Below are 24963 nucleotides of genomic sequence, written 5' to 3'. Positions count from 1 at the left end.
ACATTATAGCTGATCCCTGCTCAACTACAACTCCACCACAGAGCAATGGCAGTATACACGCCAGATGCATTCGGGATCGGGGAGAGGCAGGGATTATGCTATAAAAAGTGGTGTTAGTGGACCGCAGAATATAACCCAGTGGATGGGACTTAACAGCTGCTGTGTAGATTGTCAGGAAAAATGTTGCCCACAGTTTTGAAACAAATGCAAATTGAATTTTGAGTTTTTCCTTCCTTGCTAATCAGAACACCAGAAAAAACACAGCTATTCATGTGTTCCCTAGTATCAGGATGTCTGTCAAGTGGGGTTGGCTAATCCATAGTGTGTAATTAAACATGTCTCTCAAACGCAGGAGATAGGAAAAACCACTGCACAGATCATGGGGTTATTGTGAATGCAGAAGACTACAATTATATCTGATATTAATATTACTAATGCAAGTTTATTGTTGTGATCTGCTCTGTCAAAATACAAACAGTATAATTATTTTTAAACAGAACCCTACATGACTGCAAAGAACTGACATTTCTAAGTATTACAGAAACTTCCAAACATCTAAAAGAATTCATTAAAATGAGATAGATTTCTGCTGCAACCTACTGACATGGAATATCACACTGAATAAAACCAGATTCTGCACTAGTTTTTATTCCTTATGTTGTCTTTTTCCATTCACGTTTACCTCTAATGTTTTGATGTCTTCATAAGAAAACTGAACAGCGGGGACCCCAAGATGGTTGATGAAATAATCAGAATCACCCTGCATCTGCACAGAACTCACATTGGATCCTAGGCACTTTGCTCTCCCCAGACAGGTGAAGCTCTGTCTCTGAAAAAAAGAAATCAAGAGTTTGAGTTATTTAATTATTTGCAACTAACCTGTAATCACTCATACTAATATCTGATATCTATCCAGCATTTTCAGCTTGAAAGGCCGCAGAGCAATTTAGAAACTCAAGCCAGATCTTCCACTGGTGCAAAACAGCACACAGCAGTTCACACCAGCTTAGCACCTGGCTACATATACAGAGAGGAATAATTTCATCCATCATTTAAAGCAACAACTTTGTGGTGAATTGCAGCAGTTGTTTAAGAGTGCACAGCAACAGGGCTGATTATTTCAGAGGAAGAAGCAAAAGTGAATATCAATATTCAAATGAAAACAGTGGTGGAGGAATTTAGGTAGGCAGATACAATTACCCACACTGGGGTCAGTGTCCTACTCTTACAAATATCAGAGGGATAGCTGTGTTAGTCTTTATCCACAAAAACAACAAGAAGTCCTGTGGCACCTTATAGAATAACAGATGTATTGGAGTGCAAGCTTTTGTGGGCAAAGACCCATCTGATGAAGCAGGTCTTTGCCCTGATTGAGCAATCTTAGTGTTACCTCCTGACCCCACCACCCCCAAGGGCTTTGTAGTAAGCACATAAAAGCATGAAATAGGAGGTCATTAAAGGTCGCACTCTGTAAGAGTAAAAATATCAGGAAGTCCTGTGGCACCTTATAGACCAACAGATCTATTGAAGCATAAGCTTTCGTGGGCAAACTGCAAAGCATGGGACAGACTATCCGCAAAAATTGGTGATTATTTTTAATCCTTAGATTCAGCAAGCTCAGCAACAGAACAGAAGCCAAAACACAGTTCCCTTAAAGCAACCTAGCCTTGTGCTCCTACCCATACAGACAAATCAAGTCAAATATGATGAAGATTACTGAAAACCTTGTTGGTCATATAAAAAGTTCTACTAAACCTAGGGTGATCATATTTCCCTGTGCTGAATATGGGACAGCTTGTAAAATTACTCATATTCAAGTGAGTTTAGTGGCAACCAATCACACAATCAAATTAACATCAAGTTGTCCAAGTCCCTGTCGAAAAGAAATACTGTGTAGTTAGTCTTTTTATTTACCTTCTTATCTTTAGGGCTTTAGGGTTCAAATGAGGAGAGGTGACACACGCATACTCCCCTGCACCTCTCTTAAATAGCCAGGGTGACTAGTTGACCCAATCTTTCCTGTCTGGCCTTCTCTGTCCTCCCACCTGGCTGGACTGAGAGGATGAACCCGTTTTTCCTGATACCTATCACAACATTTTCCTGGGACAACACGTGGGCAGGCGCATGCAGGGTCACATGCCCCCTCCCCAGACTTCTGCCAGACTGCTCACCAGAATGTGGCCAGCAATAGCCTTCCAGCACTGTGCAGAAGGGAAGGGACGTAAGCTGCTTCCAGCTGCAGGGGAGGAGGGAGGTTGTGAAGGGATGATCCGGCAGAACTCATCTCTTCCACCTTTACACCACTCCCATGTGACTGGAAGCAGCTTGTCTCTTTCTGCCACAAAGTGCCAAAAAGCAGCTAACATCTCCAGACTTCTGTGGGCCAAGCTACGCCAGCCAGCCACCTTCTGCCCCGCGGCTAGGCTGAGTGCAGAAAGGGGTTAAGCCCTAAAAATGCATCATGCACCATGGCTCAGGGAACATAACTGTAGGAGCTTCAGCTAACCCTGCCAGATATGTGGCTCAGCAGGGGAGGACACCCAAGGGAGAAGAGGGTGCTAAGGAGCCTGCGAGTTTAGGATGTGAACACACTGGAAAGTTGCCTCCCCCTCCTAATATTCCAGAGCTCAGTTGAGAGTCAAAGAGGTTTCTCTTTGTCAGTGTTGTGAAGGGCTTGGCTCCTCCTGGCCAGTGGGTCTTAAGTTTTCCTGGGACATTGGCCCAGACAGAGGTTGTGCAAGGAGGAAGGAGCCTGCTAGTCAGGCTGTTGGTGAACTCAGTGTTCCAGACAGGGTCTGGTTTCCATGCAGCAGGGGAAATAGAACATGCTCCACTGGTGGGGTGTGGGCAGTATGGAAGAGCAGCAAGGCAGGGAGTAAGGGAAAGGACAGTGGGAGGGGAAGCATATAAAGGGCTGATGGGTGGGCAGCAAAGATGACATGTAACCAGACAACACCTGGCACCTGCCTACACTCACTAACCACTGCAGCCAGTGCCACCTAGAAATGGGATGGGCAATGGGCCCTGCTGGCTGAGATGGAACACAGCAGGATCTGTAAATATAGATCAGCAGAGGGAACAGCTGTCCCTAGACTCTACAGTTTCCTCCCATCGCCAGCCTTGCGCACACACCCCTATCATTGGCCACTGGACACTCTCCTCCCTGCACTCACCGCTGCAGGCAGTTGGCTAGCAATCTGGGATTTGTCCAGCAAGAGGACCTGACAATACTGATGAGGGGAGACATAATATACAAAACTATTTGCCATTAAAAAAACCAAACAGTCAGGACTGCTCACCCTAAAAAATGCCAAAGAATCAGACACATTACCCTCCAGCTCAATGAATACTTCAGACCTTATCCAAACATGCACCAACAGTCAATTCTTATTAACTAATTTAAAATGATTAAAAAGAAAAAAATGAAAGTATTGGTTAAAAGATCATGATGCATACAGACATCAATACAATTCATAGGTCAGTTTCATAGCAGAGAGGGTGAGCTTTGGAGCTGAAAAGAATTCTTTTGGAATTAGTTTCATAGTTTCTAGCTCAACTTCTAATATCAGTGATGTCACGAGACCTCAGTCTTGTTACCCAAGCTTCCCCTGATGAAACTTTAGCAAATCTAGGATCCAGAAGCCCAAGATTTCTTATTATAAGGACTGCTTGTTGTTTTTGAAGCTACAGACAAGCAAGGCTACCCCTCTAAAGCTTTTTTCTGATTCCTGGCATCCTCCTGAGAGAAGGTGAAGGACTGTGTCTGTGAAGAAGATCCTCCCATTTCCTAAGTAACACGGGGAATTATCTACATGGACTAGCATAAGGCAACTGCTTATCTCTTACCATTTACAGAAATGTTATTACATAGTTCAAAGTGAAATTAACACAGTGATTACCACATTCCCATTTAATCTAAATGTTAATATTCACTTTTGATCTTTGAATCAATAGAACACAGTGACAGACAGGTATCCTCGGGTTTCATCATTAACCTCTAACAAGATATAGGTAAATACAGACTACTGCAATCACTGTCTTCCTCCAGTTCTTTACAAGTCTACATTGCAAAGCTCTAGTTTACCTAATACGTCTTTAGTAACTATTTATAAAGAATAGCTATAATTATCCTTTATACACTTTCTAATAAGTCTTTAAAAGTAAATCTGGGTCATTAAGCCTGCAAGCTACTTAACCCCTTCTGGCTCAGTGTCACACCTCCACAAGGAACATTAGAATGTGGCATCAGGTACCTGCTGATATCACTTGTAATGCCAATGTTTCATGAAATGTTGGCAATTTAAAGGACTGTGCTACCATGGTACACAAAGGGTTAAGGTGTGAAATGAAACCTTAAGATTGAAACTACGTAGCACAAATTTTCTGCGCTATTGATTTAAAATATTCTCTGCAGTAATATCTTCATAATCCTTCCACAGGAATACTTAACAGCAACATCTTAGCAAGGAAAGTGCAGTAAATGAAAGCTGAAAGCTAGAAAATACACCCAAAATGGAGTACTAGCATCATGTACTAATGTAGCTTTCAAATGCATTAGGTAATTAAACACTTTATAAATAAGCAAAAAGGCTTTTCATGTCTATTATAGAAAACAAGCTATCTAGCTTTTTTTAAGACTATTAAGGTTAAAGTAGTCCACAATGCTTGGATGACAATCTACATAGTACAAAGCAGCAGAAATGTAGCATTTTAAAGACTAACAAAATGATTTATTTGGTGATGAGCTTTCATGGGACACACTGGGAATAAATCATTTTGTTAGTCTTTAAAGTGCTACATTGTCTGCTGTTTTGTTTTGTTGGAGTACAGACTAACATGGCTACCTCTGTTACTAATCTACACAGTATATTAGAACTCTTTAGTTCTTCCCCACCATACAGGTAATTTAATGGCCTGTTTCACACGCAGTATGAACATCTTTAACATTTAAAAATAGTCAATTATATATAAAGTGCCAGATCCCAATATTATTTTTTTTTACATAAAATAGTACATGTACTATACCATAAGTAACAAGAAGTCCTGTAGCACCTTAAAAACTAACAGATTGATTTATTATGTAATGAGCTTTTGTGGGTAAGACCCACTACTTCATATTCTGAGACTAGTATCGGGGGTGGGGGGGTAGCCATGTTAGTCCGTATCTGCAAAAAGAACAAGAAGTCCCGGGGCACCTCACAGATTAATGTTTTTTGGAGCATAAGTTTTCATGGGCCAAGACCCACTTTGTCAGATGCACTGGAATGAAAGTTCCAGGACAGGGCTAACTATACAGGCTCATGAAAAGAAGGGGAGTACTAATCAAGAGGAAGGACAGAGCTGACATTGTAAGTCGAGTCAGGGAAGATGTAGCCCACTTTCAGCAGCTGATGTGGAAGTGTAACACCAAGAGAGGAACAATTGCTTTTGTAGCTGGCCAGCCAATCCCAGTCTTTGTTCTATTCTTGATTGAGAGTGTCAAATTCGCAAATGAATCATAGCTCTGCAGTTTCTCTCTGGAGTCTGTTTTTGAAGTTGTTTTGTTGCAGGGAGGCTATTTTTAAACCTGCTACTGAGTGTCCAGGGTGGTTGAAGTGTTCTCCTACAGGTTTTTGTATGTATTCTTGATATCTGTTTTGCATCCATTTATTCTTTTACATAAGAACCGTCCAGTCTGGTCAAGGTATAAGGCAGAGGGGCATTGCTGGTACATGATGGCATATATTACATTAGTAGATGTGCATGTGAATGAGCCCCTGGTGGTGTGGTTAATGTGGTTAGGTCCTGTGACGGTGTCACGGGTGTACACGTGGGCAGAGCTGGTTTGTTGCAAGGATTGGTTCCTGAGTTTGAGTTAGTGTGATATGGTGTATAGTTGTTGGTGAGAATTTATTTCAGGCCTGTCTCCCAAGGTCTGCGAGAGTGAGGGATCATTGTCCAGGATGAGTTGTAGCTCACTGATGATGTGTTGGTGAGGCTTTAGCTGGAGGCTGTCTGTGACAGCCAGTGGTGTTCTGTTATTTTTCTTGTTAGGCCTGTCTTGCAGCAGGTGGTTTCTGGGTACACATCTGGTTCTTTCAATCTGGCCATGGCTACACTAGCCCCCATCTTTCGAAAGGGGGATGCTAATGAGCCACTTTGGCAAATGGTAATGAGGTGCTGCCATGAATATGCAGTGCCTCATTAGCATAATGGAGGCCGCATGCGTTTCAAAAGTGCTGCTTTCAAAATGCACGCCACCAGTGTAAACAGGGGTCTTTTGAAATGACACCCCCACCCCTGGACTTTGAAAGCCCCTTCTTTCCATTTGGTTTTGGGAAGAAGGGGCTTTCGAAATCCCGTCTACATCAGCGACGTCTGTTTAGAAAGCGGCACTTTTGAAATGCGTGCGGCAGCTATTATGCAAATGAGGTACTGCCTCATTAGCATCTGCCAAAGTGGCTCATTAGCTTCCCCACTTTCGAAAGGCGGGGGCTAGAGTAGCCACAGCCTCTGGTTCTATCTATTCTGGGACTATACCACAAGTAGTGTCACCTTCTTAATCAGGTTGTGCTGGAGCAAGGCATTAGTTCAGATGAATAAGGATATTGGAATCTGGCACAAAATGTATTTGAAGTACTTTCAGGTGATAGTCTGTCCTTCACGCCAACTGCCAATTATTTTTTGCAAACCCACTTTCATTTATCTTAAATATTTGTTTCTCTCATACTGTTGTGTGAAGGCTCAAACAATCATCAAGGGAACTTGGCTGACTTTCTAGCCAGAAGGAAAAAGGGATCTGTCTGCAAACAAAGAAGCAGTCCAATAGCACTTTAAAGAGTAACAAAATAATTTATTAGGTGATGAGCTTGCAGGGGACAAACACAGCTACCTCTCTGTGACTATTCTCCAAACAAAGAGTTAACTTCTCAGCTCATGTAAATTAGTGCAGCTCTATTGGCATAATTGGAACTAGAATAATTTACACCAGCCAAAATTCTTGCTCTTTAAAGCATATAAAGAAAACGGATCTAAAAATTAAACGTTGATCTTATGTGTCCCTTGTAATCATAATGGTTCAAACATTTCAAATAGACATTTTGAGTTTTACATGGATGGGGTCCTTTCATTCCTGGAGTCTCACTTAACCTCCCACCTATTCTTTAAATAGCAGTTTTCAAATACATTAGGCAGACACTTAACACCTTTACAATGTGTGACTGTTTAAAAAAGTGAAAAATCCACCCAACTAGCACAGTTCCAGCACCAGCCTCATCCCATACGCTATGTACTGGGATAGGTTGTCTCTAGATCAATATGTTTAGCTCTCTCATGTGATCAAAGGGAAAGAAAAGACAAGCTTTACTTTTCAAAAAAATTTGGAATCCTTGTGTAGAAATTGTGATATAGAAACTGGTACTCTTCATTGTCCTTCCTTACGGGCCTGGTTCTGCAAGCACCACTCATGTTGAGCAGCAGCTATTGTCATAAATAGTCTGATTGAAGTCAACAGTCTTGTTTGAGAAAACTGCAGTCAAATTAGAAGCAGCAGAATCTTGTCTGATGTTCCTGATAAACTCAATACACAGATATTTAAAAATAAACTGTACCTGACTTTCATACTTTAACATATATGATCCACATCAAAATGCAGTATGTATGTCAACTGGATCTGGTACAATGGTGGCTTAGTGCCTCTGAGGGAAGCTAACTGGAATTGCTATAGACAGACTACATTTTTGTGAGGCAGTAACAGGCAAGTCACATTTGTAACAGGACACAAAATGCCATGGGGAAGTTAAAAAAGACATTGTTTCACAAGATGAATAATACAGAGACCTTCAGAAACTTTTAATCTGATACACAAAACGTGAACAGGTTTTCTGGTCAGCCTGACTGTCAAGATCAAGCTATATAATATCCATCATTGTGACATCTCTCATCTGTGCTCCAAAACCTACTTGGTGTAGCATCAGCAGTGTAAACAAAGATCTTTTTAGTCATCCCACAAGGGAGGGCTGCTTTAAAAGTGCAATCAAAGCTCCACAGAACCTGCAGACGCTGCCCAGCAGATGGGCTGCACCTGTGTATACTATAGCTACATCATTGCAGCCCTTAGCTCACTTGCCAGGCTCCTTTCCTGGACAGTATTCCCCACTCTGGCGGCTGGGCTTGCCAAATAGAAGATCCCTGGTGGAATAGAGTGTGGCAGGCTGATTCCACAAGCCCCGTGTGAACTTCGGACTCTCATTTCGGACAACATTCCAAACCAAGAGTTACTTACTCAGTGCTTACACAGATATGGTGAATAAGAACTGAGTTTAAAAAACAAAAACAAAACAGAAGAACTGAATTACCAAGTCAGGACTGGCCCATTGGAAGGGGCAGATGTCCCACCCTGAAGATTTTGCTTTATCTACTTCATACTTTTGCAGCTCGTCAGACTTCATTCAATGAAAAACAGCTGTTTGGGGGCTGAATGCTGATTGTACAATTTGCTCACTTGCTGGAACATTTGTTCCATATAGAACAACATAAAGGAAGACATTTTTATGATGACTGTCTAATGGACATTCTTGACTCTTTCAAAGTGGCTGCTCACTGACTATCATTAAGGCCATGATTTAGGGCAGCGTATTTTTAGTAAAAGTCATGGACAGGTCATAAGCAATAAACAAAAAAAATCATAGAATTTTAGTTTGAATTAATTAAAGGGTTGAATGTAAGTTATACAAGTTAAACCTCCATAGAGTCCTGCAAGGATTTGTGAATTCAAAATGAAACTGATGTTAATGTGGTTTATGATAATTTATTTTCCTGTTAGAAACAGCCACTTTTGAATCCTAACCAACAGGATTCTTAAAAGCTTCAGGACAGGAAGATATCACAACACAAATGCATAGGCTCACTTCAAACTATATCCATTGCCTCCAGTTCATTACTCTGAAAGTATAGAATCAAAGAATCAGCCTCACTGTGAACAAGCTGTGAAAAGCAGTGTCACGGGATTGGACTTTTATTTTAGACTGGAACGCCCAGTGTGGCTATTGGCCCCAAATATTGTGCTGGGGGGCTATGTGAGGTTTCTAATTAAAGCTAATGATGCACTGACTTTATGTATGCAGCTTATAAATCTGTACCATGCTTATAATTAAAGTTATAGGTTTTAGCTCTGCAGCTGTATGAGAAATGTTTCAGTGCTGAGGTTCACAATGGGAGGTGGGCCTCCACCCTAGCCAGCATAAAGAATGAGCAAAGGCCCGGATGGCCAACTCCACTTTTGTGATGGTGGGGTTTTCCTACTGGGACTGCATCAAATGGAAACTCAGCACAGTGATCCACCTGGTCAGGTGGTAAGCCAAGACCTATGGAGAAGAATGGAATTTTCCCTCTGCATATGAAAAGCTATAAGATGGACATTGGCGGGGACTTTCTTTGTTCTTCAGTCCTCGTGAGTTAAGCCTCAAAGGGATGGTGTGAATTTAGCTGTGCTCATCTTGGATCTTATGTCTTGTGGTCTTCAAGGATCTATGTCCCACCATGTGGACCCCAGTGGGCTGGATCTACAATGCTCCAATGATTGAATGTATGTAACCTGATATGAACTTTCAGAGATTCTCAAGAATCAGCAAATAACATCGCTGGCCTGCATCAGTAGTTATGACTGATATATGTAAAGTATTGCTTTAACAATCCTTCTCTCTAACCCTGTTCTGCCTTTTTTTTTAAACTAATAAATCTTTAGATACTAGATCTAAATAATAGCTGAGCGTGTTGTTTGGGTACGATCCAAGTATATATTGATCGAGGTCTGGGGCTAGGCCCTTTGGGGTCTGGAAGAATCTGTGTCGTGTTTGGTGAAATAGGCTTACAAGTTTCTCACCTTAAGTTGGGGGTTGTTGGTCTGGGCTGGAAGAGCAGCTGAGAAGTCTGTGGGTTTGCTTGTTTGGCTTCTGGCTGGCCAATGGGGCTGGTAGAGGTGCTATTGAGGCTGGTTGGATTTGCCTTAGCGAGAACAAAATCCCAGCCTGGGGCTGTAAGTGGCCTGGATTTTAAGCAAAGGCACCCTGGACTGATTTCTCTAGCTGAGCCCAGAGACCCCATCCTATTACAAGTAGTGAAAAAGAATATTGGCATGTCTGAGTTGACTAGTGATGCTGGTGATCTTTTTTAAAAAAGTGAGAGCATTATGACACCCAATATGCAGTTCTCAGGGCATTCTGCAATTTTACTATGTCCCTAAATGCAACAGTTGCAAAATCTCCCCCCTGCTCCTGACTAAATATGGAATAAATCAAAGCAATCATAAGATCACTTATGATTAATTATTTTGATTCCAGTATTGGGGGCACTGATGGCGTTATCTGGACTGGAGAATGAGGTAACACTGACTTACTGTACATTACTAAGAGCACTGCTATTCAAATAATGTGGTAGATGTATGTGCAGCTGTGACCTATATTCCCCGTAAACTGCACAGTCAGGCAACCTCCCAGGAGTCACTGAAGTGTTCCACACTTGATTAACAGAGCCATTCACATACATTAGTGTGTTCAGGTGCCCCTTGCCCTGGCTGCTTTGCAGCTACCTTGTTCCTGCCCTCTGCCTTAGAGATTGGATCCCCTGGCCAGATGCTCCCAGGACCCTCCTGCTGGCTACACAAAGTGGAGTGGGAGAGTGGGTGCTGATATCAGGTTGCCCCTTTCCCTCCACGCTTGTACTCCCCATCTCTGCAGAGGGAGGAAAAGAGGCAGGGCTCAGGAGCAGGAGAGCTCAGCTGCTGCATTCTGAGAGCTTAATGACTCTTCCTGATGGTGAGTGTCTTAAAGAGACAGCACATGATCTCTCAGAGATTTCTCCAGCGTCCAGAAAACTCTCTCTCTCCTGCCCCTTGCCCCACTACACAAAGAATCTCTGTGTGTGTGTGTGTGTGTGTGCCCTTTTTAATGCAGTCTTTCACATCATCTCCCAACATTTACTTGTATTATTGTTGTTCTTACTTCTTGGTACTTCCTACAATGCACATATATTCTCTGTAATTTTATTCAGTTTAGTCAGTTTAGATTAATTCATTTTCCCCTCAGAAACAGCCACTTTTTAATCCCAATCAACAGGATTCATGAAATAAAACCTCCAATACAAAAAGATATCACAACAAAAATACAAATGTTCACTTCAAACTACATCTATTTCTGTCAGTTCATCATACCGCAAGTACAGAATAAAAGAAGCACTTCTCACTGTGAATAAAATGCAAAATGTAGTTGTAACCCCCAAGGCACTGAGACCACTGACAAGGGAGAGTGAAGCCACTGCTCTACAAGCCTCTTGCTTTTTGCTCAGGTGGTGGAACACATGGCTTTAGCCCCTAAGGTTGCAGTCTCATTCCCTCTTGCAGATGACCTGGGTTGTCAGCCTTACACAGTGAAAAAGAATATTAGCATTTCTGAGTCAAGTACTGGTGTTAGTGATATCTTTGAAAAAGTGAAGGTATTTTGACACACTAGGAATATGCAGTCCTGGGGGAATTTCCAAGTGTATTTTAGTTTCTTGCCTCATCTATGCACTTCATAATTTCTTTCTTTCTTTGGCTTACATTTAATTCTTTAAAGAGTGAGCTTTAAAATGACTAACCTGTTCTGGCTGCAGTAATTATCCCGATAGTAACTTTTTGAAAAGTATATATCTAGACCTTTTGTTTCTACTAGTGGCGCACATCCACATATTACCTCAGTGCACATAACAAACCATATTCAGCAGACAGATGGAAGAAGTTAGAGGGAATATTGGCCATGAATAGAATATTCCTTAAAGCAATGCATATATAGGAATGTGGCACACAGGGAATGCTTATGTGTTGTCTATAGGGACACCGCGTGTGCAACAAGTCAGGAAGAGTGTACAGAGGGTATCACAGACTCAGACGACACATGTTCAACTTAAACTTCAGTCTGCTTCACATAGTGGCTGTGTCTACACTTGCATTCCTCTTTCAAAAGATGAAGGCAAATCAAAAATGCAAATGACCAGCATCTGATGAAGTGAGTCTGTGCTCACGAAAGCTCATACTCAAAACTTTTCTGTTAGTCTATAGGGTGCCACAGGACCCTTCGTTGCTGTTACAAAAATACAAATGAGGCACTGATTTGCATAATCTCTTTTTGGAAGAGGTTATTTCAGGGTTTTTTCGAAGATGGGGTTTATTTTCAAATGAGCCCCATCTACACTGCTTTTTTTCTTTTGAAAGAATGTCTTCTGAAAAGAGATTACATAAATGAAGAACAAGATATGTAAATCAATGCCTCATTTGCACTTTTGATTTCCCTCATTTGAATGCCTCTTTCGAAAGTGCAATGCTAGTGTAGACACAGCCAGTGTGAATGAAACATAGCGGCAGCATTTGACCTATTCATTCTTTGCCATGGAGCCATAGAATTCATTTTGAAGTTCCCAGAACCCTGGATTTTGCAGATGCAAGCTTCGCCTTACAATGGACCCTGTGAAAGGGAGAGGTCAACCTGTACACAGATTTGGCCATACAAATGGATGACAACAGCAGGAAAGTAAAATTTTTAACTTTTGAAGGCTGCTGCAATCTAAAGCTCATTATAACCTCAAGCCTCACAGAAGCTCCACTGCTCCCCAAAACAGAATCAAACTACAGTGATACAGGTTTTTCAGTAGTGACCCATCTGAAGAGTAGAAGACAGAGCCCTATGTAACAGTCTTACACAAACTGGTTACTACATGCAATGGTGGGAATTTGTGAGGATCCTGCCAGTAGATACACAGCAGGAGAGGTCTAAAGCAGTTGTGAAGGGTGCAGTGACACCCAGATATGAGGTGATTATACACAAGAGGGGCAAGTGATCTGAAGGATCAAAGTAACCCCATGAAGTTTGGATTGAAATTGAATTTTAATTAAAATTTGAATTGGAATTTAACAGCTCAGCCTTGCAAATAAAAAGGGTGTCCATTATGAAAATATCCCTTTGCCCATCAAATTGCACCGCATCAGTAGCCATCGCACCACATCAGTAGCAATTATCGGTAGCCCTGTACTGCAATCATGAGCACTCAGGGTAGTGATCTGACAAGCACTACTCAGGCTCACAAGAGAGTCCAAGCTTGGACCCACCAGGAGATTCTAGATCTCGTTGCCATTTGTGGAGACCAATCGGTGGTGAAGAAATGTTGGGTGGCCAAGAGAAACATGGCCATCTATGATCAGATGGTGCAAAAGACGGCAGCCTGAGGTTACTCCTGGGACTCTATGCAGTGCCGGGTGAAGGTTGAAGAACTCTGTCAGGCCTATCAAAAAGTTTGGGAAGCCAACCAGTGCTCAGGGGTGGCTCCATGGACCTGCCACTATTATCAACAGCTCCACATGCTTATGGGGAGCGATCCCACCATGGAGCCTGCATTGAATTATGACACTTGTGGAGGCCATGGTATGGATTCCAGGATGAGCCTGGAAGAGCAGTGTGACCCAGAAGAAGAGGGCAACAGAGAGGAGGAAGGGAGCAGGGGACAAAGACAGTTGCTCTGAACAGCTTGGAGCTCTTCACCATAGACCTGTAGCCAGACCCGTCCACAGCAGGTCCCTCCACGGCAGGCCCCTCCATGCCAGTCACCTCCACACCAGTCCCCGAGCCCTCTGGAGCAAGCGGTTCAAGCGAGTCTTTATTCTGCATGCTAGAAGAGGGTTAGGGGTGTGTATAGCAATAGAGTTGTGAAAAGGTACAGGTTTGCTAGCTGTGCTTCTGTAACCCTCAGAACAGTATGTTTATATTTATTGCGATGGAGCATTTCTCCTTTTTGGAGATCTCCTCAAAGGACTCATCCAGTCACTCTTGTATATTTTTCACAAGATTCTTGGGCAGGCCTGGCTTGTTGCGGCTTCCACGCTGGCACACATTGCCACACCAGGCAACCAGGTAACGATCTGGTGTCATGGCACCACACAGGATTTTAGCAAATTTTCCAGGTTTTTGGTCACACAGCAGGAGTAGCTGTTCTTTCTCCATATCTGTTTGTTTTAGGAATGTGATGTCATCTTTGGCAACCCACAAAAGCACAGAATTTCACAATTTTTTTTTTAACATGCTTCGTGCCCAGTAACATTGGCCTGCATACAGCCAACAAGCGCTGTGTTCCCCACCCCACAATGTGGTTTGCAGGCCCTGGGGGTGCTCCTCCCACATGTTCCTTTTCCACCAGCATTTCTTTTCATTTTTCATGACACCCCTCCCTCAGCACCACACTGCTGCTGGGCTCTGCTGGGCGTTTCCCCTTCCATGTCCCTTCCCAAGCACCATTTGTTTTCAATTCTCAGGAAGTCCCCTGCACCACATAGGGGATTCCTCTGCTGTGCTTTTCTTCTCCTATGTCCCTTCACATCCATCCTTTCTTTGGATAGCAATTGAGGGTCCTGTGGCACGTTATAGACTAACAGAAAAGTTTTGAGCATGAGCTTTCGTGAGCACAGACTCACTTCATCAGATGCATCTGATGAAGTGAGTCTGTGCTCGTGAAAGCTCATGCTCAAAACTTTTCTGTTAGTCTATAAGGTGCCACAGGACCCTTCGTTGCTGTTACAGATCCAGACTAACACGGCTACCCCTCCGATACTTTCTTTGGATATTGTTTTTCCTTTACATTATTTTTATTGTGCATCAAAGCCCCACATGCAGCCGTCCATTGGTCACTGCCACAGGACATCTGGCCAGGACATTTGGTGACTGCCCCTGCTTTGCAGATCTTCCCAGTCACACCAAAAGAGGCCAATAGCTTATAACTTACCATGTCTACAAAGCAACATGCTGGAGAAGTGATGGCAATTGAGGTATTGTGAAATGCACAATTACTGTCCCATCCTTAATAACCCACATGTCCTTCAAAAGTATACTTTTGCTGATAGTGCACAGAAACACCCATTCGTTAAACTTCAAAGCACATTGTGTCAATTGTATCTTAATTTTAACCCTCATTTTCCACACCCAGTGCCCAGTGTTGCAGAGAAAACCAGGAGATGCAGGAAATGCAAACAAGATCTGATCCTGCAGCACATGCAAGACACTCTGGCAAAGCAGAAGAAATTCACAAACGACACTGCTCAGTGGTGTCACAGTACATCTGAGTGACATCAGAGTCAAGTAAACTTTAAGAAGCGAATGCTTGACCTGCAGCAGTGGCAATTGTCAAAGATGAATGAGGCTGTGGCAAAGCATACTGGGGTTGCAGCAAAGCAGACCAAGGTCACAGCAAAGCTTGTAATGGCCATTACTCAGCAGACAGAGATCCTGCACTCCCTGCTTCAATTGTGGAGGGACTCCCAAACCAGCAGATCATCAGCTGATACCCACTGCTGGAGTCCCCTGAAGAGAAGGCACCCACACCACGTCACTGGGGTCCCTCCAAGCAGGGAGGGAGGGCAAGACTACCCTGCCACTCCAGCTCTAAAGACTACTGCAAAAGGCTATTCAAGCACCCTTGAGAAGGCTTCTTTTCCTAGCCACTCAAACCTCTCCTACCCCCAAAATAAAATGATTCCTTCGATCTTGGTGTAATTTCTTGTCCTGCTGGAGTAGAGTGGGGGGGACACAAATCAAAATGGGCAGGTGGGGGGAGGGTGAGTGGTGCTGAAGGCACAATTGGGCAATGAAATTCCCTTGCCTGCAGCAGATGTGCAGCTGAGGGAACCAGGCAGTTGTGTGGAGGGGGAGTGCTGCTGAAGGCACAAGTGGGCAGTGAAGGTCCCTTGTCCACAGCAGATGCATGGCAGAGGGAAGTGGACTAGTGGGGGCACTGAAGGCACAGCACGTTCTATTTATTAACTTAAGCTCCTCCCACCAAAAAAGAGCATTCATTCATTACGGCACGGCTGATTTATTGGCATTATGGCAGAGACATACATAGGTACCATGTGCTTTACAGATCATTCATAAAGCTGTTTTATAAAGTGTCCCTTATCGCTGAAGCCTCAGTGTGGGTACCGGTGGATGGCAGCGTAGACGGCTGCAGGCAACCTCTGACTATTGCCTCTGCTTCAGTATTCCACATAGATGGGAAAGTCTCCCGACTTAATTCACAAATGTTGCGCAAAATAGCACACACTGTAATAATGGTGGTGATGTTAGCTTCAGAAACGTCCAAACGGGTTAATAAACATCTTAACCTCGCTTTCAAATGTCCAAAGGTGCATTCTACGATCATTCTGCACCTGCTCAATCTGTAATTAAAGTTTTCCCTGCTGGGGTCCAGGGCTCCTGTGTAGGGTTTCATCAGGCACGAAAACAGAGGGTAAGCAGGGTCACACAATATAACAATGGGCATCTCCACATTGCCAATCTTGATTTTCCAATCAGGGAAAAAAGTCCCACCCAGGAGCTTTCGGTACAGTCACAAATTTTGGAATATGCGATCATTGTGAACCCTTCCTGACCAGTTAACGTTGATGTCGGTAAAACGACCACTGTGATCTACCAACCCCTGCATGACCATAGAGCAGTATGCCTTTTGATTAATGTACTCTGAGGCCTGGAGGGATGGAGCCATGATGGGGATGTGCATGCCATCTGTTGCCCCACTGCAATTAGGAAAGCTCTGGGCAGCAAAGACATACACTATATCCTGTACATCTCCCAGGGTCACAGTCTTCCTGAGAAGACATCGACAGATTGCATGGGCCACCTCCATCACCATGGACTCCACTGTAGATCTGCCCACCCTGAACTGATTTGCCACTGACCGGCAACTGTCGGGGGTTGCAAACTTCCACAGTGCAATTGCCACTTGCTTCTGTACCATTAAAGCCTGCCTCATTTTGGTGTTGCTGTGCTTCAGGGCAGGGGCCAGCACATCACAAAGTTCCATAAAGGTGGACTTGTGCATAAAAAAATTCTGCACCCACTGCTGGTCATCCCAGGATTTCAAACCAATGTGATCCCACCAGCATGTGCTGGTCTCTCGAGTCAAAAAACACCACTCCACTGTTATCAGTGCATTCATAGCAGCCAACAGCTCAGCATTCTTGGACCACAGTTGGCACAACTGCTGTTCCAAAACACCATCCTCGTCTTCAGCAGCAGCATCTATGATGGCAGCAGCACCAGTAGGATAGACAAGCACCACTGAGGTTTGGAACTGAAGGACAAATTGCATGACAGCCGCTTTGGCTGCCAAAACGATCTGTGGTATGAGTTGAAGCGTTTGTGCATCCATGCCTGCACTGTAATGCTGCAGCAGGAATTGGAGCAATCTCCAGTTCTTTTTTTGTGCACTTAGCGATGCAGTGAATTCTGGGATACTGCTTGGAATTCTGGGATTCCAACATGAAACACCCACAAGCAACTGGGGCTAAGACACTGTGGGCTAAATACTCACAATGCAGTGTGCACACTGTCGAACTTGCAAGGGGCAATGGGGACACAGAGATTTGACATGGAGAAAAGGTGGGTCAAATTTTAAGAAACTGTGGACACTATTTGAATTTATAATATCAAGATAAGTATTCAAATGTATTGTATATTGATTTTATCTCGTAGTGTAGATGAAGCCCCAGGCTATGCAACTATTTGAGTTTGTGGTAAAGATGAGACTCCACCAACTTGCTAGCAAATTCACGCCAAAGGGACAGAAATTGAGGATCTAGGTGTCAATTATTTGTTTTTAATGTTTTATGTTGGAATGCTTGTAAAATAGAGAAATGCATCATGGCCAGTGGAACTGTAATCGATGGACCCATGTTCCCTGGAGAGTTTGATTTGAAGGAACAGGGAATGCAGTGAGTTAAAGCTGGAAGCAGCTCAGGCACCTGGAGAGGGTAGTTCACAAGGTTTAATAAAATTCCATTTGTTCAGTGTAGGCTGCATTCAGCTTCACCTTTGGTGGATGCATAGAGCCCCATGTTTTCACTAATGCAAAGTAACATAAAATTATATGAAAAAGAGACTGAAATAACATAGAACAAAAAAGCCCCCCTGCAGCAGTGGCTCCTGAAGCAACTCTCAGAGCAGGGACCACCTCCCAACCCCAGATGGTTTGCTCTGGCCACCTGCAATGCTACTTATTCAAAGTTGACCCAACTGCCATTCTGCGATCATGATAGAAGGACAGTTGGCCCAAACTCCAGCAGTGCTGTGACCCTGTGCACCAGGTCACAACACCTCAAGCAAAGTCAGGCCCAGCCCCATGGGACAAGGGACAGCGTCATGAGTGGGTACAGAGAGGGCTTGCTCAGCAGTCTACCTCCAGAATCAACTCCAGGGGTCTCCTGCCACTTCGGGAGGAAGAACAGAACTCAACATGTTAAGGCTAGCCTGGTCTTGTCCCAGAGGGAGGGGGAGAGAAGTACTGGTCCAAAAAATTAAACCTCAAGAAATTTATGAACAAGAAGAATTTCAAGCAACTCTATGAATGAAACATAAGACACTAGCCTGCCATGCACCAAGGCTGGGTCTACACAGTGCAGCTTTCCCGGCAGATCCATGCTCATAAGCAGCCTCAAAATTGCAAATGGCCGCTCATTGGCATGGATCAACGGTTCATTAGCATAGCCGCACAAGAGCTCGGTCTCGGCAGAGGGGGTTCCGGCAGTAAAGAGGCCATGTGGATTTTTTCAGGCATAAGGGTCTGGTGACAGAGGGGCTTTTTGCTGTCAGGGGCACATCCACATGGCCTCTCTACTGCCAGCACCCACCTCTGCCGAGACTGAGCTCTCATGCTACTATGCTAATGAGCTGCAGGATCATGCTAAGGAGCGGCCATTTGCAATTTCAAGGCTGCTCATTAGCACAGATCTGCCAGGAAAGCCACGCCGTGTAGACCCAGCCCAAGAGTTTTGTAGTATGCATCATAGCACTCTGTGGAATTTTTAGTATGTGGTGAGAGGACACTCAGTACATGACAGGCTAGTATGCTGTACGTACCCACCCCAGCTTGCTGCACACTGTCTCTGTGTAGACAAGCCCTTAGTCAGTGTGTCAACCCACCATGTGGCATTTGGGTTTAAATGGCCACTTTCATCATCCAGTTACAACACCTAAATAGTTAAGGCAGTTGCATAAATTAAACTGATTAAATTATAAAAATATTTTTTTCAGCTGGGCTTATCCTCAGCTGGAGCTGACAACGCAGTGGATATGTGGGGAAAGAGGTTATTTGCACCAGGGCCTAGGAGTGGTGGCTCTGGACTGCCAGCACTACTACTACGGGCCCTTTAAATCACTGCCAGGACTCTGTGAAGCACAGTCCAGGCAGCACTGAGGGTGCTGAGGGCTGTCTGTCAGGGGAGGCGCAGCACAGTCTGGGCAGTGCTGAAAGCTGGCTCCCCCTAGATGTACCCCTTCCACCTGGGGTTCTGAGGAATGTACGAGGGTATGAGGAAGGCATTAGGACCCACCCAGAACAAGATGGCACCTCTGAAATCCAAATCGGGTGAAGTCATCACTGACAAAGCCAAACAGATGGAGCGCTGGGTTGAGCACTACTCCGAGCTGTGCTCACGCGAGAACGTTGTAGTTGACGCAGCCCTCGATGCCGTCGAGCTCCTACCAGTAATGGACGAATTGGATCAAGAACCGACTGTGGATGAACTGAAGAGAGCCATCGACAGCACTGCAGCAGGAAAGGCCCCTGGTCAGGATGGTTTACCACCAGAGGTAATCAAGTGTGCCGCGGACACACTCCTGGAACCCCTACATGAGCTACTGTGCCTGTGCTGGAAAGAGGGTGAGGTTCCACAGGAGATGCGTGACGCTAACATTGTAACGTTGTATAAGAACAAAGGAGACAGAAGCGACTGCAACAACTACCGTGGAAACTCCCTCCTAAGCGTCACTGGTAAACTGGTAAACTGTTCGCTCGCGTCATCCTTGGCAGACTCCAGAAGATTGCTGAGAGGGTGTACCCCGAATCGCAGTGCGGATTCCGCGCAGAGAGGTCTACCATTGACATGGTCTTCTCTCTAAGGCAGCTGCAGGAGAAGTGCAGGGAGCAGAGAAAGCCACTCTACATAGCCTTCATCGACCTAACCAAGGGATCATCTGTTCAAACTGCTCCACAAGATAGGCTGTCCTCCACGGTTACTCAAGATGATCCAGTTGTTCCACAAAGACATGAGAGGAACCATCCAATATGACGGCGCATTATCAGATGCTTTCAGAATCAGGAGCGGCGTCAAACAAGGATGCGTGCTTGCTCCGACATTGTTTGGGATCTTCTTCGCACTCCTGCTGAAGCATGCTTTTGGATCTTCAACAGAGGGCATCTTGCTGCACACAAGATCTGATGGGAAACTGTTTAACCTTGCAAGGCTGAAAGCTAAGTCTAAGGTGCGGGAAGTCCTCATCAGAGACATGCTGTTTGCAGACGATGCTGCTGTAGTGTCTCACACAGAAGACCAGCTTCAAAAACTGCTGGATCAGTTCTCCAAAGCGTGCAAGGACTTTGGGCTTACCATCAGCCTAAAGAAGACAAACATACTCGGTCAGGATGTTGCTGAATCCTCATCAATCAGCATTGACAACTATACGTTAGAGGTCGTCCACGAGTTCGTTTACCTCGGGTCCACCATCACTGACACCCTGTTGTTGGACACTGAGCTAAATAGGAGGATTGGAAAAGCGGCCACAACTCTGTCCAGACTCAGCAAGAGAGTGTGGAATAACAACAAGCTGTACACTCACACCAAAATGCAAGTCTACAGAGCCTGCATCCTCAGCACCCTCCTTTATGGCAGCGAGACTTGGACCCTGTATGCCCGCCAGGAAAAGAGGCTCAACGTCTTCCACTTGCGCTGCCTCAGGTGCATTCTTGGAATATCATGGAAGGACAGAGTGACCAACACCGCCGTCCTTGAGCAAGCTGGAATCCCAGCCATGCACACCCTCCTCAGGCAGCGTCGACTCCGCTGGCTTCGCCACGTCCACAGGATGAATGATGGAAGGATTCCAAAAGACATCTTGTATGGTGAGCTAGCCTCTGGCAAAAGACCTCCCGGACGCCCACAGTTGTGTTACAAAGATGTCTGCAAGAGAGACCTCAGAGAGGTAGACATCGAGCTGGACAACTGGGAAGAACTAGCAGACGACCGCAGCAGATGGAGGCAGGGGTTACACAAGGGCCTTCAGAAGGGCGAGTTGAAGATCAGACAGCTAGCAGAGGAGAAGCGAGCGCACAGAAAGCACAATAAGGACTTGCCAGACACCCACTACATCTGCAAGAGATGCAGCAAGGACTGTCACTCTCGTGTGGGTCTTTATAGTCACAATAGACGCTGTAAATGAAGTCCTCAATTGAAACTTTAAAGGGCGCGATCCATAGTCTATGCAGACTGAAGGATGCCTACTACTACTAGACAAAAGAAAATGGTTTTCGCAACATCCAAGAAGAATTTTAAAATGGAATAATCATATTTTGCAGTAAAGAATTTCTTACCCACAAACAAATTCTACTCGGTGGAAAAGGCACATACAGTAACAATCACCTATCTTCAGCAGAAATATTGTGTCCTTTTACACCCTGTTCAGTTCCACTATATCATATTCTGAGCACACTAACTGCATTTTCAATCTGGAGTAACTTTACTAACGTCATGGCGTTTCTTCATGCCATGTAGTCACATTCTCTCATCAATCACCTTGGCATAATAGTCGGATGCCACTTCTTGTTCCACTGAGATGTAAAACATTTTCATATTTCAGTTCAAAACCAAGTCATTTATAAAAATCTGTCTAGTAATTTTAAGAGACATAAACTTTATAGTTTCATTTTTAATTCCAACAATCCCCCAAAGCCCTTCTTTTATAGGTGCAAAACAATCTGTGAGTTCCCAGGGTTTTTTTTAAAGTTTAATTGCTATGAATTACCTTACCAGTTCTTACTTAATGATCCTTAAATGCTACTTTTTATGTAACCAAGTAAAAATTAATAAGCTTTTAAAAATACATCTAGCATAACTTAACAGCATCTTATTCTGTAGTAACTAATTGCTTTTTTGAGAGGCAGGCTGACTATACTTCACACTGATCTTCACAGATGTGGCAACTGGCATCTCTTTATGGGCCAACTAAAGGAAAGACATAGGACAATGATCAGTCAGGTGGCTCACTTCAGTGCAAGGACACATTTGCTGCAAAGGCTCAGCCAGTTTTATTTCCTTGTTTTTGTTTTGTTTTGCTTTAAAATGCCCCAATAGCATGATTTGCTACTCCCCCATACTTGGGATTAGATAATGAAAGATGAGTGTGAGCTGACTGTTGGAGGCTGTTGGCAAATTCTTCAAACTTAGCAATAGCGCTTGAAACTGGCTATCCTAGACTGGAAGATGAAAAAACCTTCCTTTTCAGTAGATCAGAGGGTATGTCTTCACCACCCAGAAGACTGACCTGGTGAGGACACGTGAAATCAAACTATCAGGGATTGAAAGTCAACTCCTGTACCCATTATCGCAAGGAGTAAGGAAGGTGAACAGGGAAGTTTCTCCCATCGACCTCCTTCAGTGAGGAAGGCCAGGTAAGTTGATTGTAGATAAGTCGATTCCAGCTACACAATTGCTGAGTTGTTTTATAGGAGATGTAAACTATCTAACCCAACAATCCTATTTGATGGTACTCATTCCACTCTTACACATATGTTAAGTCAACAGTTACACAGCAGAACAGTAAAATAGGGTTACTGAAGAAAATCTTTTAATCATTGTTTTGGAGTGTCCATCCTGTACAAGGCCTGGTCACATGCAACAAGACAATTAACCAACAGGCTGAATTCTGGAGAAGAGCCAAGGATTGAAAAGATCTAATGACTGATGAAGTCCAGCTGGCCAAAAAAAAAGGCAAAGGCTTGTAGCGCTAACATTGGTGGTAAGAGGGCTGCAGGGAGGTGCTATCTAATCAGTCCTTATTGAGTAATGAGCTGGCTAAGTAGAACAAAGAGTTCTCTAGAGGGAGAAAATGCTCTAAAATCTTTGCCTGGGGCTACAGATTCTGGTAAGAAGTTAAAAGAATGAAGAGCCCCTGGGGAGGGGAGGAAGCTCCAGGGAACACCAAGAGATATGGAAGAAAAGTATGAAAGAGCCTACAAAAGCACCAACATGATCAGAGCTTAAGCAGACTGTGGTTGCCAGGTGCATGGTCTCTGAGCTGCAAAGTTGGACCTGTGTGTGGGCCAAACACAAACACTAGCCACTGGGAGAGTGGCACAGACAGGGCTCTAGATGAAAGACTGCCTGAGACAATTCCCCCGGTGGAACTTTCTTGTTCCAGAAAGGGAGGACTGTAGAATCATAGAATATTATAACAAGAGGGGACCTCCAGAGGTCATCAAGTCCTCACAGATGGACCATGCACCATCTAGATCATCCCTGACAGATATTTGTCTACCCTGCTCTTAAAAATCTCCAATGTTGGAGATTCTACAGCCTCCCTAGGCAACATATTCCAGTGCTTATGTACACTGACAGAAAGTTTTTCCTAATGTCAAACCAAAACCTCTCTTGATGCAATTTAAGCCTATTGCTTCCTGTCCTATCATCATTTTCTTACTCCTCCTTGCAACAACCTTTTAGGTACTTGAGAGTTATTATCATGGCTCCTCTCAGTTTTCCCAGACACATAGAGGCATCCCAAAAATTAGTAGAGAAATGTCCCCTCTCTTTCTAATATTCAATACAGAATAGCATAACTAGACAAGATTAAAAGATATGTTAAGATTGTCTAGGGAAGAATGATTAAAGACTTACTTTTAATATAGTTTATCTGTAGAATGAAATAACTCATTAGCAAGCAAGAATAAAATGTTGACTCCTTAGTTTTCACAGCAATATTCTAATTCCAGCTCATGGATATTGTAACTCACACATGCATATATCATGCATAGAGTTTTCTTAAAAAATGCTTAGAATATTAATACTGTTTGGGTTACTTTTAAGTGTATTCAGAGTCTGTCTTAATGAAACTATTCTGTAATGTTGCAAGAAGATAAACTTATACAGAGACAAAACATCCATCACAAAGCAGATGAGTGTAACTCAGAAAATACACTGTGTTTAAGTTTTCACATTTCTCATAGTAAAAATGGAAATTTTTCATGAAAATATTTTCCAAAAGAAAAACAAATCCCACAATGCCTGGCATTTTAGGCTTTAAAGAAATTAGCACAAGAGCCACCTTTATGGTATTTAGAATTGGCCTCAACTCCTAAGTTATCTGTTTACTACAGATGATGCGCATAAAGTTCAATGTCAAAAGAATAACTCCTTAGTTTTTACAGCAATATTCTAACTCTAAGTCTAACACCAAGCACTCACCCCATTTACCTATCAGTATTGCGCTGGACAGGCACCATATTTTCTTGGGCAAACATATATCCAATTTTTAAGCTCAAGGAAGACTTAGGTTTCCAGCCTTCAGGGAAGAAGACTGTTACTTCGAGTGGCTCAACTCAAAGCCATATTAATCAAGAGCCCACTGCTAGTTTCCTAGAATTCCAAATCTCCATTGAAGCCAATGGAAATTTGTAAGTACAGTGAAGCTGAAAACTCTATAGGCCCCTGGGCAACGTGATGTGGGGCCATGGCTCTGCACTCCTGGAATGGGTGGGGCTGAGCCCTGAAGGTGTGGGGCAGAGGGCAGCCAGCCCTCAGCACTGCCTGGAGTGTGGTGTTTCTCCCCACCCCTATCCCTTAGCGCTGCTGAGAGCATGTACCGGGGTGCTCAGGAAGCAATTTAAAAGGTCTGGGTTATGGCTGCTCCTGCTGCTACTTCAGAAAAATACAACAAAAAACATTAAGATCATAGGGCAAGTGACTATATAATTTGAGTACTGTCAGAATGTCACCTCATCCCAACTTCTAGATGGCTGCTACATGTATCAGCCACTATGAATCAAAAACCTCCTCAGTTACATCATCTACATGGATCATATCCAGGATCCTTAGTACCAGAAGCAAAGAAACGTCAGTGACTTATTTGTCATGGTCCGGGG

General features: G+C 43.8%; 1 protein-coding gene across 1 annotated transcript in view; it reads right to left on the bottom strand.

Annotated features, from left to right (window-relative positions):
- The window catches only part of NAALADL2 (N-acetylated alpha-linked acidic dipeptidase like 2), a 962837-nt gene that overhangs the window by 176562 nt on the left and 761312 nt on the right, over window positions 1-24963 (bottom strand). Inside the window, exon 15 of the mRNA XM_075004140.1 lies at window positions 683-829. Coding sequence (XP_074860241.1) covers window positions 683-829 — 147 coding nt within the window. The remainder of the gene's footprint in view (window positions 1-682; window positions 830-24963) is intronic.

The sequence above is a fragment of the Carettochelys insculpta genome, chromosome 10, assembly GCF_033958435.1.
Source record: "Carettochelys insculpta isolate YL-2023 chromosome 10, ASM3395843v1, whole genome shotgun sequence".
In the NCBI taxonomy this organism is placed as follows: domain Eukaryota; kingdom Metazoa; phylum Chordata; order Testudines; family Carettochelyidae; genus Carettochelys; species Carettochelys insculpta.
Note: the sequence above shows the minus strand (reverse complement) of the source record. Positions and strands in the feature narration are given on the sequence as shown.